General features: G+C 44.3%; 1 protein-coding gene across 5 annotated transcripts in view; it reads left to right on the top strand.

Moving 5' to 3' along the window:
- Positions 1 to 20884, top strand: part of LOC148032054 (ARM repeat superfamily protein) — a 176847-nt gene that overhangs the window by 45398 nt on the left and 110565 nt on the right. For all 5 annotated transcript variants that reach the window (XM_087682675.1, XM_087682673.1, XM_087682672.1 and 2 more), the window contains 4 exons: positions 12518 to 12598; positions 12745 to 12797; positions 12915 to 12984; positions 13488 to 13551. In XM_087682675.1, coding sequence (XP_087538801.1) covers positions 12518 to 12598; positions 12745 to 12797; positions 12915 to 12984; positions 13488 to 13551 — 268 coding nt within the window. The remainder of the gene's footprint in view (positions 1 to 12517; positions 12599 to 12744; positions 12798 to 12914; positions 12985 to 13487; positions 13552 to 20884) is intronic.

Raw genomic sequence — 20884 nt, 5'->3', positions numbered from 1 at the left:
TAAATTAAACGAGAATATTTGCAGAGGCCCAACCAAAGAAAATAACAGCAATTATAAGTGAAGGCGAAAGCCTACTGAAACACAACACACAAATATAGGAAACATGCACACAACTACACCCATTTCCGCACTATGAGTTTCTAGAGCAAACTTCTCATATCTATAGTGATGCAGTACAAGATGGCTTAAGCTAGCCAGACCAACATGAACCACTGGAGGATGTCACTAAATTTCTAGCGAAGGTTTTACATACAACAGCTACAGAGGCATTTCCATGTAAGATGGGCTCTACTGCACCACACAGATGCATTGCCCCTCAAAATGGTTGGTATGATGATGAGTGCAGATAGACTAAGACCTGCATACAGAGGGATATTATATTAGGGACATGCACACACAAGCATGCACGGAACGTCTTTTGTCGTCTTGTGCGGAAAAAGAAAAGGGATTATCTAGCCAAATTAGAGTCTAAGATGTATCAGGTCTTTTTGAGCAGGGACATCAAGAAGGCATGGAGGAAATTTCATGTTAGACAACCCCCTATTCAGTTGACATCACCTATGGTATGGCATGAACATGCTAGTGCACTGTATGATGTTCCATCACAAGAGTTGATTTCTTGTCCATCAAACTCTAGGCCAACACAATGTGGATTCTTTGTGAAAAAAATGGTGAGGTATGCCATTTGGAGGTGAAAGAATGGGAGAGCATATGATTAAATGGCCTTGTGCATAACATTTTGCACATGCATGTTAAGGTATGCCATTTGGAGGTGAAAGAATGGGAGAACACATGATAAGATGGCCTTGTGGCAAAACATTTTGCACATGCATGTTATGCATTGGCCCCTATCTTGCCAAATATCTTCAATAGAGCTGTATGTGAGAGGTTTCCAACAAGTTGGTATGACCACACAATAGTGCCGATTTTTAAGAGCGGAGATCCATTGGTCGCTAACAACTACCACACTATTATGATTGGCCATATGCTAGCGAAGATATATGCCTCTAATGTGGAGCATGGGTTGAGTTGGTGGGCTGAAACAAAGGGGATACAGTCTACAGGACAAGCTGGCTTCTGCCAAGGGTACAATACATTAGACCATATATTCACACTCAGAGCCTTGATTGAGGAGAGATGATCATGAAGGCAAAAAATCTATTGTTGTTTTTGTGAGAGTGCGCAACGGAAGAGGAAATACGAACACGGAGGGAGAGAGAGAGAGAAAGCAGAAAATAAGGAAGAGAAATCTGCACTGACTGAAATGAATGCTGAATACACTGAAATGGACTGATCAGTCCCTGGACGCAGCCCACAGCGTCAGTGAGGGCACCAGATCAGGCTGATGACGATGGCAGTACCACCACGGGGGAGAAGGAGTGTCGGAATCTGCAAGAAGACAAGTGATCAAGTGGGGAGGGGGGCTGCCAATATATAGGCAACGGACAAACCCTAACCCTAACCCTAAAATGGGCGCAAACCCTAAAAGTGCCCTAAAATGGGCGCCCCACAACAGTGACCAAAAAGGTGGCCGGGCAGCCAGTGGCTGCCCACTAAAAGAGGCCAAAAAGAAATACACAACCTAAGACAGCCAGTCAAGAGTGACTAGCCTCCCCCATCATAACACATGACAGACATGTCAGAGCTCCTAATGTCCTCGTCTGACTCAGACTAAGGCTCACAGGCAGGAGATGACAAGGCATGACAAACATGACTGCTAACACCCCCTCTCAAATCCTGGATGTGGTTGAAGGCCGAAGAGGAAATAGATCCTGGGGTGGCAAGAGGAATGCCAATGTCGATGAAGTCCGTCGATGTAGAGTGCCGCTGAAGGAGCTCCTCACGATCCTGGAAAGCCTCCTCTAAAACACTAGGGGCCAGGGAATCCACAGCCGCATCACTGAGATCGTCCCCCTCTGAAAGGGATAGGAGGTACGAGGGAACCACCGGAGGAGAAGGTGGGGGATGGGAAGGAACCTGTGGAATAGAAGGTGCACAACCGGGAATGGGTGTAGCAATAGACTGCCTCGGAGGACCCTGGATCAAAGAAGGGGAATGGAGCCTGTAAAGCCCGCTCTCCTGCCAACCTGTAGATAAGACAGCTCCTGTAAGAGAATCCTCAATAACAACGGCATGCTCGGTGAAGATCACGCGTGTGCCAAGCCTCGTAAGGCCATAAACTGAGAGGAGGGGAAGGCCCAAGTCCGGAACATGTAGGGCCTGTGAAAGGAAGCTCGTAGGTCGGTCTGTAAACAAAGGCAATGTGCCAACACCACTAATAGGCACCGATAAAATGTCACCAACAGTGACTGAACCCTCTGATGGACGGAGATCCTGTAACAAATCACCTCGCGGAGTCATATGACTCGAAGCACCACTGTCCACTAACCAAGGCTGCGCAGAAGACACTGCAGCCACGGAAGAAGGATCCTCCTCCAAAGCATGGATATGAAGGAACACTGACTCATGGGTAACAGCTGGTGTAGAGGTAGAAGAAGGCTCCGATGTAGATCCACCCTTCGCTCCCGGACGAAGGTGAGGGTACTTCTTCCAACATTTCTCCTCTGGATGTGTCCCTTTCCCACAGTGTGGGCACTTCGGTCTCTTTGAATCTGAGTCAGAGTCTGAAGAATTGTCCTTCTTCTTAGCCTTTGACCTCTTCTTCTTCTTCTGTCCTCCCGAACCTGCAACAAAGGCTCTAGTGGAGTTGGATCCACTAGCACTGACCTCTCTGAGTCGCTCGTCATGCTCCAAGACAAGCGGGGATAACTCCTCCCATAGAAGCTTCTCACTGGTCCTCAGTGTAAGTAGGCTGGTGTAGAAGACATCAAACCGAGGCGATGGCAACTGAGTCAAGAGAATCATAGCCATGTCTTCAGAAGATATCGTCCGACCGAGGGATGCAAGCTCATCCCTCATATCCTGTAATCTGTTGATGTGGTCCTTCATGGAAGGACTATCATCAATAGCGAGCATCCGCAACTTCTTTTCAAGAGATATCCGGTGGGCAAACGTCTTCTGCTGATAGAGAGACGCTAGCTTCTGCCACACGTCCGCTGCAGTCTTCAACCAATGAACATGAACAAGGACAGAATCCTGCAAACTCAGAAAGAGGAAAGATCGGGCTCTAGAATTGAGCCGATCCCATAAGGCTGCACGATCCATAGATGTCCCATCTGCGGGATCCACCATAGGCCGGGGAATAGGAACAGAAACAAGCTCCCAAAGATCAAAGGAGTCCAAGATACACTCCACCTTGCAGGACCATAGAGAAAAGTTGGAGCCATCCAACCGGTCCTCTTTGGGTAGCTGAGGAAGTACGGGTACCTGTACAGGGGGTACCAAAGGCTGCATCTTCGGCCCATCGGAAGGGGATCGCCGAGATACATGAATAGAAGGGGGACGGGAACGAGGAAGAGACTCCATATGACGATCCTCGCGATAGAAATCACGCCTCCATTCAGATGAATGTCGAGACAAAAGCTCATCATCTGAGTCATTAAAACCTGTAGACTGATGATAAGACATCTTCCAATCTGCAAAATACCAAAACACAACAAGGGAAGGTTGCCGGTGCCGAAACACAAACACCAGAAGCTCCTGAGCTGGCCGCCTTGCACAGAACGCAAGGATGATGTCAAACGCAAATGCTGACGATGCAATCACCACAGAAAAACAGCCGCCTGCCTGAAAACGCAGCCTGGGAATAAGTCGCCAGCAGGAAAAGAGCCGCCGGACGATGGAACAACCGCCAAAACAGCAAGGCGCACGCTGGAGGAGTGTCGCCCAGCTGTTGGAGGGCCGCGCAGGCTGAAAACGCAAGCAGGAAGAGGTGGGTGATGACGTGGCAGCCACTGGAGAAGGCGCCAGCAGCAAACGCAAATTTGTGGACACCAAAACAGGCCGCCCTGATCAAGGAGATGGTGCAGAGGATGACGCCTCCGCTGTTGGAGACGTCTTGACCAGCAAACGCAGAGTTGTGGGTGTTCTCCCGCGTAAAACTCAGCTCCGTGTACTCTCAGTTTGGCGATGATACCATGTGAGAGTGCGCAACGGAAGAGGAAATACGAACACGGAGGGAGAGAGAGAGAGAAAGCAGAAAATAAGGAAGAGAAATCTGCACTGACTGAAATGAATGCTGAATACACTGAAATGGACTGATCAGTCCCTGCACGCAGCCCACAGCGTCAGTGAGGGCACCAGATCAGGCTGATGACGATGGCAGCACCACCACGGGGGAGAAGGAGTGTCGGAATCTGCAAGAAGACAAGTGATCAAGTGGGGAGGGGGGCTGCCAATATATAGGCAACGGACAAACCCTAACCCTAACCCTAAAATGGGCGCAAACCCTAAAAGTGCCCTAAAATGGGCGCCCCACAACAGTGACCAAAAAGGTGGCCGGGCAGCCAGTGGCTGCCCACTAAAAGAGGCCAAAAAGAAATACACAACCTAAGACAGCCAGTCAAGAGTGACTAGCCTCCCCCATCATAACACATGACAGACATGTCAGAGCTCCTAATGTCCTCGTCTGACTCAGACTGAGGCTCACAGGCAGGAGATGACAAGGCATGACAAACATGACTGCTAACAGTTTCGTGGATTTCCGCAAAACTTTTGATACGGTACCACGTGCAAGACTCATGTTGCAAAGGTTGTGAATCATTGGGGTTCTAGAGGATATGCAGTGGTGTATGTATACATTGTATGAGATAGTGACAAGTAGAGTACGAGTGCGCATAACAGACTCAGTGTCTAGCACAGTTGGTGCAAAGAAAGGCTGTCCGCTCTCTCCTTTGTTGTTTGGATTGTACATTGATGAGATTTTAGATTACATACAAAGATGGGGTGGTATGGGAGCCAGCTTGGTTGGGGTATTGATACCAATTTTGCTATATGCAGACGATATTGTGCTCATCTCCAATTCACCCGAGGGGCTACAAGGACATCTAGATGCATTGCATGTGTTTTGTGAAGAGAAAGGCCTCGAGGTTAAACTTGGAAATACTAAAACTATGGTCTTTAACACCTCGGCAGCTTGGGTGACAAGCTAAGAACATCACTTTATGTATGATGGTCAGTTTGTGAAAATGGTTAGACAATATGTATACCTTGGGGTCACTTTCAAAGGGCCATAGTTTTCATGGAAGGAGACTTTAGAGGCTAGGCTTGCACAAGCATATGTAGCTTTGGGCACTCTAGAGCGATAGTATGCACACATACAGTTCTAGAAGCTCTGTACCAAATTGTGGCTCTTTGACACTTTAGTTATGCCCACAGTACTCTATGGAGCAGCCATTTTGGGCCCAAGCCTTTATCATACTAGACGGGCGCTTCTCATGGATTGTAACGGACTTGAATCAAAACATTATGATGGTTGGGAACGTGGAGAGACTGCTGGTCATGATGATAGCACATATGATAAGGGCGAAAGCCTTAGTACCACGAGATCGTCTGAGCAAAATTGGGTGTAGCACCCATGGTAGTGGAGGCATTATTCCAGGCAATCACCTTTCTCCAGAGGATATGGCAGCTCCCTAAAGATTGAAACCCTAGGTTAGCTTTGGAGTCTTCAAGACAGCTTGCAGAAAAGAGAGATAGGTAGTACACACATGAGCACGTGGCTGAACTTGCATGGCATGAATATAGATAGATTGCCATCGTTCAATTGCAGTCTTGATTGTTCCACTTTGAGTCTCAGTTGTTCAGAGTTGAATAGAGTGATCATAGCAAACATTACCAAAGTGGAGATAGAGAGGACTTGGTCCAAGCTCCATTTTCCATTGATACCAATGTCACTTCTTGTAGCTCTCCCATGATAGTTTCATAGTGAAGCCGAGATATACAGATCCTCAATTTTCTCACCGGGTTCGAATTGCTATTGGATAGATCTGCATCTCATCATTGCCAAAAGATGGCGTACCAGCGAGACAGTAGGGTTGGCGGGGAGTAACATGGAGTGAACTTGGCAAACATGAAGAAGAGAAGAGAAGAGAGAAGAAACTCTGATGAATGGAATGATGAAGTTCTGAATCATGGAGTGAATGTGATACAAGGGAACAAGGGTGCCGTAGCACAAGGAAGATGATGAAGACAGCCACAAAACCACGAACTGCAATGTCCTCCTGAAGGGGTGTGAGGGTAGTGGAGAGGCTGGAGAGAAGAGGTGACGGACTGAATGAATCAGCCGTGAGAAATGAATGAGAGAGTGGCCTATAAATAGGCACAGGCAGTCTAGGATGGCGCCCCTTTTTGGGGCTGCAAACCCTAAACGCAGAAATGCAAAAACGCAAACTGCGGATGAAGGGTGAAGGGTTTCTCAACACCCCCTCTCAGGCCCAAAAAGGGGAACAAGAGAAGAGTGAGGTGGAGATGCAATGCTACATGTTGAAGAATGCTCATGCAGCAGCTACCACTTGGACAGTGTCCCTCGTGGGGAAATTGTTCACTTGCCCAAGCGCCCTAGTACAAAGATGATGAAATCATGCAATGCATAGGAGGTAGAGGATCCATAAGATCCAAGATTTCCACGTGAAAGGGAACTGGCAGGAAAGAACAGTAGACAGAGTGAATTGGAGAACCTGAAACTCAACCTCGGGAGAGAAGCCACTAGCTCTGTGCATCCATACTGGAAGGAATACGAAGGCCTCGTCACCAAGTCGCGGCTGAACCTTCGAGGTCCCGATCTAGGTGGTACATGAAGATCTTGTGTATCAGTAGAAGAGACAACTGGTCGAAGACAGCCACCCTAGGAAAGTAGAGAATGGGTGAAGAACTTCATGTGGAGTAGGTTCCCCCTATGAGGTGGGAGGTGGAGGGGTCCTTGCGGAAGTCAAAGAAGAAGTAGATGCCCCCTTTGGGGGCAAAGAAATAACATCCCCCTCTAAATCCCCCTCTGAAGTAGATAGGGAATCCAAAAACTCATGGATCACGGACTCCAAAATGTCTGATGACGAAGGAAGTGCTGCCGGTTGTGTCGAAGAAGGTATCTGGGGTGCTGAAGAAGTTATCTGGGGTGCCGAAGAGCTCCCAGAGGTAGCCTCTCGAACTTGAGTAGTCGAGGGTGGGGAAGGGTGGGGCTCAGAATGAGCAAAAGGTGGGCAACAACCACTGTCTCTCAGTGCAACGGACTGGGTAGCCTAAGAAGAGGAAGGAGTCGAGCAACCACTGTCTCTCGAAGGGGCGGATTGACGAGGAGACGGTATCAAACAATCACTGTCTCTCGATGGAGTGGACTGCATAACCGCGGGCAGTGGTAGCCACTGTACCCGAAAATAGGTGGGAGAAGACTGCCGCTGGCATTGCGATGATCTCCAGGAGATCATAGCGCCAATCGATCCTCCATGTGTTTGAAAGGACTTAGTGTGCATCGGATGTGTCTTATTGCCTGGAGCATAGTACTCTGATAGCCGACGCAAAACGATCGCTGTGGCCCAGAAAGGAGAGGTGGCACAACGAGTGCCTGGTGGAAGACGTATGTACTTCGGAGGGATGGGGAGCAAAGGTTGATATCGACAATCTTTGGTGGGATGACCGTTCGTGCCGTAGTAGGAACACCCAGTAGACTGGCAATCTGTCCGTGGAGACGCCATGGTACCGGTGTGGCAATCTAAAGAAGGAAGAGGTCAGCCACCATGAACCATGAATTGCAATGTCCACCTCAAGGGGTGTGAGGGCAGTGTGAAGGGCTGGAAGTGAGCTGCCAGTGGAAGGAGGATGTGACCAGCAATAAGAGGTTGCAACTAGTAAAAAAATGCAGGTGAGGAGAGAGAAAGACTAAAAACGCAGGCATGACAGCCCAGGAGAGAGAAATACTAAAAACGCAGGAAAAAACAACAACAGTCAATATGCTGAAATCAGCTCCGAACAGTGTGCGATAGGCTTGAAACAGGCGCCAAATTGTTCTAGACAGCAATGGCCAGCTTGGACCGCGATGTCCTCCGCGTCTGGGGTGTGGGCAGCAAGCTGAAATACCTGAAATCTGCAAAAACAAGATTGTTTTCTGAATGGAGAGCGATCAACAATAGTTGCTCTGCTGTAAACAGCTGCAAAGTGCGGGTGGAAGGTTGGAAACAAGTGCCAGACTGTAGATGACAGCAAGGGACAGCTGAGACTGCGATGTCCTCCAAGAAAGGGGTGTGGGCAGCAAGCTGAAACACCTAAAACCCACAAAAACGAAATTTTAATGTAGCCGAAGAAGAAGAGAAGTGGATGCCGAACCCGCCACTGGTCTTTGCCTTCACTGGAGTGGAGGATCTTTGCCGTTGTTTGAGCAAATCCAGCTCTGATACCATGTCAAAAGATGATGTACCAGCGAGACAGTAGGGTTGGCGGGGAGGAACACGGAGTGAACTCGGCAAACATGGAGAAGAGAAGAGAAGAGACAAGAAACTGTGATGAATGGAATGATGAAGTTCCGAATCATGGAGTGAATGTGATACAAGGGAACAAGGGTGCCGTAGCACAAGGAAGATGATGAAGACAGCCACAAACCACGAACTGCAATGTCCTCCTGAAGGGGTGTGAGGGTAGTGGAGAGGCTGGAGAGAAGAGGTGACAGACTGAATGAATCAGCCGTGAGGAATGAATGAGAGAGTGGCCTATAAATAGGCACAATTAGTCTAGGATGGCGTCCTTTTTTTGGGTTGCAAACCCTAAACGCAAAACGCAGAAACGCAAAAATGCAAAGTGCGGGTGAAGGGTTTCTCAACAATCACATCAGCTAGTGATTGAGATAGGTTGATGGAGCCGTGTTGCAGTAAATGAGAGGATGTGTCAGCTTTGTGGATGGGAGGCAGAGACGTAGGAACACTACATTTGCAGATGCACTGTATACTATGATATCTGAGGGGTGCTACCATTACCTCTTTAAGGAAGGCTTTGGACCATTGAGACGGGCGATGGACTATGAGGACTAGAGATGTCTAGACATTTTCTTATTGGAGCTCTAATGGTGCACAACATTATTGTTATGGGATTGGAGGCAACCCCAGTCACATCCACCCCTCCAAAGAGCAGTTTCAAACTTTTTTAGTATAGCTGACCCCCCAACCATTGCCACCTTAGACACTACATCTCCTACTGACAGGCACCATCGAGGGACATCATCAAGTGGTATCATAGTAGACAGAGCCGCTATAGCGTTATACAGAGCACGATGCCCTAGGGTTCTTACTCGGCAACGTAGGCACGCTCATATGCGACACATTCGCATCATGATTGCTTGTTACAGATGAAGATTACCATGTTGGGTCAGTCAAGGGTAGCTTGCAAAGTCTTGGAGGATTCCATACATTGAGAGGGAGATATTCTATATTCTTTTTAGTTTCTTAGTTTTCCATATTCTTCGTTTCCCTCTTCATTATCCATTTCAATTTATCATGTAGACCTAGACATAATTTTGTTTTCCTCTCTGATGAGAGATGATGATTCCAATTGTATTAGTTATGGTCTCATAGGCCATTTTGGTATTCTAGAGATGTTAATAGACCTTTCTTTCTTTCTTTCTTTTGTTTTTTTGTAATGAGCAGTTATATTATATCAAGTCATAAAAGGAGTACAAATGCTAGATCATAGGAAAGATACAAAGTCACGGCAAAGAAATAGAAGAGATTACCGTATGGTAAGGAACTAAATCCTCCCTAGGGAGAAGATCACCATGCTGAATAAGATCTAACTGCTAGCGTAGAAGACCCTTGATTCTAGTCTTGGATGCCCATAAGAGTCGAACACAAAAGCATTCTGAGTGACCCAATTATTCCAACAACCCCAAAATCTGAAAATGTGGAACACAATTTGACACACGCACACACTCTCTCACACCCGAAATATTGTGGTGTTTATTTTTCCTTTACTAATGTAATATGATGTTAAAGGCAATCCTTTTGAAGGGTTTGTGCAAACTTTTTAAGTATATAATTCAGAACAAGGAAAAATCTCTTAACTTTACTTTTATCAAATAGCCTTTTTCCCTCCGTGTCTTTGCAATGGGGCCTCCCCATTCCTCTTGTGTTCCTTGTTCCTTGTTCCTTGTTTCTAATGGATATGCCAATGTATCCAGAGTTAGACACCTAAGTGTATATCAGAATCTAGCATTGGTTACCGAGTACTTTTATTGACTACACATGGAATTTGCGTGTGCAAGTGCTCATAGTGTAAGCTTAACAAAAATTGTGAATGGTAGAAACAAGGAGGGCTATTACACATGAACTCATTTTATTTTGTAGTGGGTTTGTCTTCTGAACAAATTGAGGCCAAGATGCAATTAGGATTGTGGTAGAGTGATTGATTAAAGGCTTTGTTTATTCCAATGAAGACGCATGTTCGAAAGCCATAGTCTTTTTCTTGAATGTGTTTTCAAACTGCATGAGTTTGCCAATGCACAAATCAGTGACTGTGATCCTAAGTTCACATGTCATTTTTGACAAATAGTCTTATAGAAATTGGTGACCTGCTTATGTTCTCCTCAGAATACTCTGAAACCATGGTGAGAGCATAAAAATAGCAAACAGGATCTTGAAATAAGGGAAGGCTGTTCCCAAATGGTTTGGGGTAGCTAATGTGTTCCTAATTCAAAGAATGTTCTAGCTCCTGTTTTCTACAGCTGTTCCAAATTAGGGATGTTTCTAATTTGTTCCCTTTGCAGGGAATGGCCGGGGTGGAATTTTCAAGGACAAACCTTAAATAATTTGGCCTTTTTTTTATTTTGGGAAAAACATGCCCTTTTTCTGCGTGACTATTGCATGATGCTTTCTGCCTTTGTTTATCATGTTTATTGCCATCCATTACTCTTTCTACAGTTTACATGCATTTTTCTGCAGTTTACTCCTGTTTTCATGCAGTTCTCTCTCACTCTTTCTCTCTTTGTTTTCCTCATAAAAGTTAATTGTATTAATTGCAAAAAAAAGTACAAGATTACATGGCTACAAGAAACAAGATGGCTCTAGGCCATTGTGCATAAAATCTGAGACAGCACAATGAAGGTACAAAGGAAGCAGAGTGACTAAAGGGGGGCACAAGAAACTGCAGTGTACCAAGCAAGCATATCCTATCTAGGGAGAATATCTGGTAACTCAATCAAGTCCAGCTGTCAATGAAGAAGCCCTTTCAAGGGGGCTATACGACTTTGCATGCTTGGTGAAGCTTCAAAGATGAATGCATTCCTATGGTCCATATATAGAGAGCACTTTCATATCGGCCTGCATGGGGTCCATAAACTTGGCATGTCCAAAGACCCAACCCTTTGGAAGCATTGATAGCACAACCACTTGGAACCAAATGGTTGATAGTAGTGACCAAACCTTCTACGCGACCAGGCAAGTAAGGAGCCGATGGCGGGGGGTTTCAACCGATGTCTAATAAAAGATGCAACAACCATTGGAAATCCTTGGCTTGGAGAATGCCGTGGCAGTTCTCTCTCTTTCTCTCTCTCTCTCGTAATAGGGAATTGTATTGATTACGAAAAAGGTAGAAGATTACAAGATTACAAGATGCAAGGTGGCTCTAGGCCATCGTGCTTAAACTCATCTCTCTTTTACAGAAGGTGAGATGATGAAAAGAGTACAAAAGTCATGGCAAAGTAGTAGGAGAGATTGCCCTATGCCAAGGGACGAAGTCCTCCCTAGAAAGGATCACTCTCTCTCTTTCTCTCTCTCTGTGACACATGCATGCATGTGTGCACGTGCACATAGACACAGCCCAAAACATTGCGAGTTGTAATAAGCACCCAAGTTCTTAGATGGCATCTTTTTCACAAGTGATTTGGGTCAAACAAAGTGCACTAAGGATTGTTCATGGTGGGATGAAGCCACACACACACACACACACACACACACAGAGCCCAAAACAGTGCAAGCTGTAATGACCACTGAAGTGCTTAGGGACCCAGCTCACTTGTGAAGAAGATGCCATTGCGTTTTTCATTAATTAGGCGTGTTTTGGGGTTGTTTAGAAATGCTAATCAGCTGCAAAGTGTGTTTTAGCTCAATAGCTAGTAGGAAATATTGTGGTGTAGATTTTATTGGTTCCTACCATAATCTACCATTCTTAGATTCTGTTCTTTTTGTCAAGGGTTTTCTATTACTTGGGTTCTTCATTTTCTCCATTTAATGACACCAAATCCTGTTAACAAGAAGGTGACTTCTGAGCTGTGTGATTTTGCTTCAATTTTGTATGCACATGATTGTGCCAACATGACAATGGCAGGCTTGTGTAACCTTGGAGTCTTCTCTTTGTATTTAGCACTATCAAGCATGGTCAGTGGAAATCCCAAAATTCCAATTTTGGTTCCATTGGCATTTCCACTCTCATTTCTATTTCTATTTCAATATCCGATTTTACATAAGAGTGTACCTACAAAAAACTCCTAGAAGCTGAAAGTTTCTGCTTTTTCTTTTCCAGCCTTGATTGTTTCAGTTAGCCATCTCTTACAAATCAGATGTGTTTGTTAAGCAAACTTGCATTCTGGTTTTATTTGACCTTGGAAAGGCATTTAATTTTTACTGATGTCTCCCTATTACAGGTGTTTTTAAGCATGTTGCTCAAAAGCATAAACTTGGAGCTGCCACTTTGGCACCGTATAATGGTTCTTGAAGTACTGAGGGTATGTAATGTTGCCACTCATTGATTGATATATGACGTGGTTAGAGGACCCAGAGGTTTTCACATTGGAGCATTTTTTTCTAAAACTATTACAAAACTTTGGGAGCTTATGGCATCTTAATTGGTTTTAGTTTTTCTGTTTTGTAGGCATTCTGTGTTGAGGCAACTGTTCTACGACTCCTTTATCAAACATTTGATATGTGAGTCAATTTGTTAACGACTTTTGGAGTTTCTGTAAGATGGATAACTGTTAGATTCTTTTCAGTGGTGGGTTGCTGGAGTCAACAAAGTCATAGCATTATTAAATTTGCTGTCAGGCGCCCAGAAAATACCAATGTGGTGGCTGGGATGGTAAGAGTGCTGGCGAATGTTGTCACAAATGTACAGGTAGATCTATGGCACTCAATTTTCCACTTTGCTTTTGATGTCCGGGAAAGTTTACTCGTACTGAGTCTGACATTTTACCCAGCAGTGTTTTCAAGTTTCTAGTCATAAGCAAACTGTAATACCAGTGGTGGTTTATTAGTCTGGAAGAGTGTTTAGACTAACATATACTTACGTTTAGATACTCTTATATTGATTTCCTGTTCTCTTTTATGTAGAAAATCCCTACTATTGCATCTTAACTCATATAGGATTTTTGAAAGGTTCATGTGTGTTTGTCATTTTGTCAATGATATGTGCAGCTGTATGTGCTTACTTCTTACATATACTTTGAATGTTACCCCTATGAGTTTGTTGGTTAATGGCTTGGGTGAGTCTTTCTTCCCAATGAAATCAAATCAAGTTAAACAATGATGTTTGTAGCTTGCATTCATGTCTTAGATTTTGTGTGCAAAAAAATGAAAATGTACTATACATCTGCACGATTTCTTTCTTTTGCTTTGTAGATTCCAGATACAAGTGAAGAAAGTTTAGCAGCTGTTGCAGGCATGTTCAATAGCAAGGCCAAAGGTACAAAAAGTGACAGATTTTTTCATACATATGTATGTATGTATATATATATATATATATATATATATATAAAATCCCCCCGCCCCCCCGAAGAAAAGAGAAACTTCATTAATATACACCTTTCTTAAAAAAAGTAAAACAATATAATAATGCAAAACAAGCTGTGTAGCCTTGTATAAGACAATAATTATACAACACAGGATACAAGATCTACTTTAATAAAAAGGATGTGTGAAAAGCCAATCAAGGTGTCTAATGCAGAATATCATGTGGCTCTAAATGGAAGGTGTTGGAGTCCCATGCATCACCAAAAGCATCTCTCCTTCTCTGCACACACTCAAAGTCCAGTAAGCACGCCTATTTATCTTGGTGTGGCTGTGTCGGATATCCCTCTCATGCCCCTTGGACCTCTACCCTTGGCCACTTAGAGACAAGGATATCCATCCCGTGCTTATGGTCAAACCTATCCAAACAATTTGGGCCGCTTAGACCCATGAATATCTATTTCGTGGTAATAATGTGTTTCTCATACCTCTTTCGGCTACTTAGTTGGGAATCATGACTATGCCTAGTAAGTCCATCATTGTAGTTGGATTCTTTGTGCATATGTCACCAATGCCCAACCCTGCATATCCTACACTCAAGCATTCATACTCTAGTTGCTATGGCCAAGATTGCCTTTAGTGACAAGACTCATTTTAATGGTTCAAATTTCATGACTTCGTTGAGTCTTATGTTACAAATGCTTGAATCGCAGGGTCTTTGGGACTTGGTTGTTGGTCGAGAGGTTGTGCTCGATCCTTGACTTGCTCACCTTGATCTTGTTAATGCCACAACAAAATTGAGTTGATGGAGGGCTTACTACATAAGTTTCACTCCAAATTATAGCACTTTTCTCTAACACCCATTCATTGGAGTCATCTTATTGATTGCTATGTGGCAAGACCAGATCTGATGCAATAATCTTGATCATGAGTGCAAAGAGCTCTCCATTGATGATTTCAAAGTTAAGTTGGCTGAATATAGGCGCTTACTCGCTCAGTTTGCCTACATTGGCTCACTTAAGTAGAGGACAATTAGGCCACATAATTTTTAAACAAGGTGCCCTCTATTTACTTTTGTGTAATGCACCAAATTATTTCATTGCCCAGATTGCCAATCTCCTATGAGTTTGAATATCAACCTATTGTGTTACACTTGGTCCCATGATCAAGTTGATTGGAAGGCCCCTTCTTCCCCATTGCCATCACTTGCAGGGCTTTTGTTTCTATCTCTACAAAAGGGATTTTGGTGGTAGCAAGAACTCTCAAGAATGGAGGGAAGGTCTAAAATGGGCATTGTTCCCTTCTTTAGATGAAACTAACAATATTAGACCACTTTGCGAAATATGCCTAAAAGGAATAGATTTTGCACTAGCACCCTGCTTATGTGCGTGAGGAGTGTCATTCCTGTTAGCCTGCATTTATTCATGCATTTTGCACTAGCACCCTGCTTATGTACGTGAGGAGTGTCATTCTTGTTAGCCTGCATTTATTCATGCTGTCATCTCCTGATTGTGAGCTTCATTATCAGCTGGCAATTAGTTTTTTCTTGCATTAAGTGCAGCAGGTGGCCACTTTCTTGCCTATCACTACAGGCATATGCCCCTTTCTTTAACTATCTATGTAAATCATGCTAGGAAGAGAGGTACTTTTAGAGATTACCCACTATTGCCTAGTGCAAAAGAGTTCAAAGAACTTGATTTTTGGTGAGTACCACCATAATTCAGGACTATGGTGGTGATGAGTGAAAAAAGCTCTTGCCTATCACTATAGGCACACAGCCCAACATCAAAACATAGTAGTTTCTTTGTGTGTTTTGTAGATATTTTGAAGGGTACATGGATCTTTGGTTTCTTTGGTGTGATGATGAAGAGGACCATTGCTTAGAAGTCTAACTTTCTTGTCAGCCTGACCATGCAATGACCGTCATGAATGTGAAGATTGTGAGGATCGACGTGAAAAAGGTTGAAGATTAGAGCCCCAATCCAACGGAGATCGGCAGTTCAATAGGTCCTGAAGATCGGAGCAGCCTCACTCACCTTGTCTCATTGTTTTTGCATAGGCACCTAGTGAAGTACCCTGTTTGGACATTATTGCACCATTTGCGCAGGTGCTTGTTCTTCCTACATTGTCAGAGAAGGATTCTTGGATGGGACCAACTACTCCCTTTGGTCTTTCAAAGTGGAGTGTAATATTGGTTACCTTTGATCTATGGGCCTTTGTTATGACCTATATTCACCATCTAGTGGAGGATTTCCATATTGGTTCTACAATTGACCAAGTGGATCTTTACGATTGACTCAACTCTCGAGCCCGGCCTTTCCTCTTCATGAGCTGGTGCTTGTACACGTTTGCATGATCTGGACCTTCGTGGAGATTTCAACAGAGCTGTCTTCTCTTTATCAACTTAAGATCTTTGCCCTCTGCATCTTTATTAAGAAGAGCTTTGAATGCTATTTGTTGAGGACTCTTCTTTCGGATCACATAAAAAAAATTGAGGAGTTATGGGATAAGCTTGCATCCTTTGCTTGCATGATATCATCTAAGGATATGGCTGTGATTCTTATTTCTCATCTTGCTTCTCCGAAGTATGTCTTCTACATGAGTTGACTCAGCTCTAAAGTTTTGCACATTATTCTTTAGGAGGAGCTTGCTTTGCTTGTTTTAAAATAGGATGTGTGTGGCACAACGAGATTGAAATTGGTGGATTTAGTTCCACCAAACCTTTTATTGAAGGTTTGGGAGGGGGCAACAAGAAGGACAAGAAGGCTAAGAATAAGAAGGGGCAAGATGACAGGAAAGATGAGCAGAAAGGGAAGGCTAAGTGCCCACATTGTGAATAAGGCACCCAGCGTATCAAGAAGTGTTAGCAAGAGTATTCTCACTTTAAGCCTGATGCCAAGGATGGTACCAAGGATTTGAAGGCTACACCAGGCATGACTACTAAGTCTATCTTCATCCATTTGTTTGAGTTTGAGGATGCCATACTTGCTTCTTCCTCACACCTCTTTCTTGCTGGTTCAAGGAGCGAGGGCCATTCACCTTTCACTGGATTGCCAAGCATCTTTTGCTGAAGCTATTTATTTTCTTGATTTGGGATTTAATCTTTTGTTTGTTCATGGTTTGACATAGCTAGGGACCCAGGTGGCTTTCACGCTGGATGCAATTATTGTTAAAGATGCATCCATTGGTGCTATGCTTTGGGTAGGTACTTAGGAGGGCGGGCTCTCTGGGCTCATGATCCTTGTTACATAGTCTTCATTGGCACTTGGGCATACTTTGGTATGCATGTCATGGGAAGCTAAATTTGATTCTATTTGATAGGCATTACAAAAGAAGATGGTGGAGGGGCTTCCAAGTTTTCACCCCATCACTACCTTATGCCCTAGCTATATTCGGGGTAAACAACATCGGTAGCCTCATCCTAAGGTTGCCACCCAGAGGGCATCCACATTGCTAGAGTTGGTTTAGACAGACTCATGCGGTCCTATGTGCATAGCCTCCCTCGGGAAGGTCAATTACTTAATGCTTGTGGTTGATGACTTTTGTAGGTATGTGTGGCCCTATTTCTTGGAGTGCATGCTCTGGTTAGGAACCCATTCATTAAGTTCGTGTCATTACCTTAATTCCTATTTTGATTTCCATTTACAACCCAAAAAAGACTTTATTTGTATCATTAGCTAGTGTTTGGGCGCCGCTGGAGAGAGTTGGGGTGCCACTTGAGAGGCTTCAGTGGCGCCGCCCGAGAGAGTTGGTGCGTCACTCAAGACAACTGCCTATAAATACGGCCCTGACCCCACCCATTTGGCACTCCACACATTCATTCATTTTCTTCTTCACTCTTGTTCTTCTGAGTTTGTGAGTTTTTCTTCTCCAAGTGTTTGTCACTCACATTGTGTTTCTCCTCGCAAACCCTATTGTCTTTCTGATATGGTGTCACTTTTCTTGACATAGTATTAGAGCGCGGTAATCTTAGAGAGCTAAAGATCCTCTTCATCAAATATGGCAAGCAGAAGGTTGTGGATTTGGCATCACCTTTAGATTTCCCCTATTTCCGCTATGTGATCGGGAGATATCTTTCCCTCCCACTCTTCCTTTTTAGGTTTGTCACTTTGGTGCTATGCCTCTACATAGATAGAAGGATTGTCCACTAGATGAAAACTTTTGCTCCCTATCCTACTAGAGCATCCGCGTCTACCTTTCGGTACTCTTTGTACCATCTCATCTTTTTGGGTGGCAGAGATCATTGTGCATCGGTTATCAAATTTTTATGCTCGAGCCCATACAGTGCATCCAATGCATATTAACTTTTTTTGAGCAATAGGGAGGCTCTAAGACCCCACGTGGTGATAAGCCCTCCCAGAGACCATTGCAATGAGCTATTGAGGTTTCCCCCACCCATTTTCGGGTTCAATGGCTTTCACGGCCCGTGGTTTTGTAGTCTATTCCACCCAAGAGTTCAATGGCTTAGGTTACTATAAATAGGGCACATGCATTCATCCATTCTCCACCACATTTCACACTTCCTCTCTTATTCGTTTTTCATCTTTCCCCCATCACAACTTCATCCATAGACCTCTTACCATTGCTGTCCACACCCTACCTTGGCGGATATCTCAATTCATGGTGCTGTCCAACTGATTGTGGCACCTTCTGGAGGTCTTCTTCACATCGCCATCAGCCCCAATCACTCCAGATTGCTGCGTTTTGAGTCCACACACCCTAGTGACGCGTTCTTCATCATCTCTATTGTTGTGATAGTTTCACTCCTCCTTGGATTGGTACAGCAGATTATCTTCATGGTTGTTGTGTCTTTTTGTCTCTTGCTGCCACCATAGTACCCAAATGATGGTTCCTAGCCATCAGCCACTTTATCGAGGCTGCGTTTGCAGCAGTTTCAGGCCATCTACAACAGGTTACACCCTCTTTATTAGACGGTAGACCTACATTAAGTACTTGTGTTTTTGTGTTTTCTTCACTCTTGGAGGGCTGCCCAGACGTTGGCTGTCTCCAGCCACTTACATGGAGAGATGTTCATCATATAATCCTGTGTTTTCTTCTCTGGCCAGCTTCCCAATAGTTGCATTGATGGGAGCCATCATCTCGGAGAGATTTCAGCATATCCTTTATATGTGACAGCTCTTGAGGATTGCATTTCACTCCCTCTATTTCTATCCTTCATCTTCTAGTGTCTACTCTGACATTCCACTGCTCAGAGGACTGCATTTCATTCCCTCCATAGAGCAGCTCCTTTACTCGTCATCGACACCTTTGCCTGGAGGACTACGTTTTTCTACCTTCATAGTGCAAATTTCTTCTAGGTGTTGCCACTTGATCAACCAAGACAATGTAGTCATCTTCGAGCTTTGCTCCATTGTGTGAGCATGATTCAGTGTTCATCATTCTTCACTCTTCTTTTGAATTTTCTTGTCTTAGTGCTTGCCAAACACTTTGTGCTTGTTCGTGTAAACCCTACCATCTCTTTGATACGGTATTAGTGCATATCGTCTCGTCGGTTGTTGGGTATCGTTTCCTCATTAATCCACTCCTTAAAGAGACAATGGCTGTTCGACTCCTTGTGCTCCTTTGGCTCCACAGTCCATTCCATTGAGAGAGAGAGGTTGTTGCCCACCTGCGACTCTGCAGGATCTACCTATTTTCTCACCTCCCTTGTATTTTTCCATGGCCACTGACTCTGATGTGGGCATCAAATTATTGTGTGATACCCCTCCCTCCACTCTCTCCTCTACTTAGGTTCGAGAGGCCACCTCTAGGAGCTGCCTAGCTTGTGCTGAATTGGAGCCCCAAATACCTTCTTTAGCACCACTGGCGGCACTTCCTTTGTCATTAGACTCTTGGGAGGCCGTGATCCACGAGTTTCTTGATTCCCATCTCTCATTGAGGGGGTTTTGAGAGGGGGCGGCTCCTACTTTCGAGGGGGATCCCATTCCTTCAGCTTTAAAGGGGGGTCCCTACTTATCCTGCGGTTCTTCACACACCTTGTTGTAAGCATTTACCCTCTTCGGGTGGTTGGCATCTCCATGCCATCTCACCCATTGATACCTAGGATATACAGGTTCTTCCTAGTTCGAGACTTTGGATGTTTCACCCATCACTTGGTGGCTAGGCCTTTGTATTCCTTCCAGCATGGAGACATGGAGCCTCAACGGATTCTTGTAGATATGCCATAGCCAAAGATTGGCATCTGACCTTGAGTCGGAATCTATCGCAAATGTTTTTTATAAGCCTCAAGAACAATGCCTTAGGAATAAGCTTGTTGAAAGACTTTTGGGCTTTTCAAATTTCCCTTAGAGCATTCATTTGCTGCACCAACCTTTTCTTCAACTAATATGGCTGCCCTTTCCTTGGTGTCCACGATCTTCTCTCTCACACACCCTTCTTAGTGCACTTTTTGGGCCTGAGAGAGGGAGTTGAGAAACTCATTCATTAAGTTCATTTCATTACCTTAATTCTATTTTGGTTTACATTTACAGCCTTGAAAGGCTTTATTTATATCATTAGTTAGTGTCTAGGCACCACCCATGAGAGCCCCACTCAAGAGACTTTAGTGGGTGCACCCGAGAGAGTTGGGGTGCTACTCAAGACAATTTGTGTCTATATATATGGCATTGATTCCACCCATTTGACACCCCACACATTCATTCATCATCTTCTTCACTCTTCTTCTTGTGAGTTTCTAGATTTTTCTTCTCTTAGTGCTTGCCATACACACATTGTGTTTCTCCCACAAACCCTATTCTCTTTAATATGGTATGAGTGCATAGGGTCTTGTCCCTTTTCTTGACATGATTGAGGTGTATTCCAATTTTTGTGAATGGAAGGCTTTTGTTGAAAAGTAAAATTATTTCAAAGTTCAAGGCATATGAACCAACACAATGGTGAATTTTATTCCAAAATGTTGGATCGGTCTTGCAAGGAGCATGAGATTTGGATGGAGTACACCCGTTGAGAATGGTGTAGTGGAGTATGGGAATTGGATTAAGTTGGAGATGGCTCGTTTGATATTGGATCATCGAGGACTTTCTTACACCCTTTGTGGAGGGGCTATTTCGAATGTGGTTCATATTCATTGTATGTCTCTGAGAATGGCCTTGATGGGCATGACTTCATACTAGGCTTTCTTTGGGAAGAAGCCTTCAATCTCACACTTTCGCATCTTTGGATTCGATGTTGATGTCCATGAGGGTAGGAAGCATAGGGGCAAGCTTGACACTAAGTTGACAAAACTCATATTCATTGGTTATACTCAAGTGACCAAATGATAAAGGTCC

This window comes from Lygodium microphyllum, chromosome 8, assembly GCF_053477565.2.
Source record: "Lygodium microphyllum isolate KBCC chromosome 8, Lygodium_microphyllum_v1.1.10, whole genome shotgun sequence".
Lineage (NCBI taxonomy): Eukaryota > Viridiplantae > Streptophyta > Polypodiopsida > Schizaeales > Lygodiaceae > Lygodium > Lygodium microphyllum.
The sequence above is the reverse complement of the archived record's forward strand: the minus strand, read 5'-3'. Positions and strand labels throughout refer to the sequence as shown.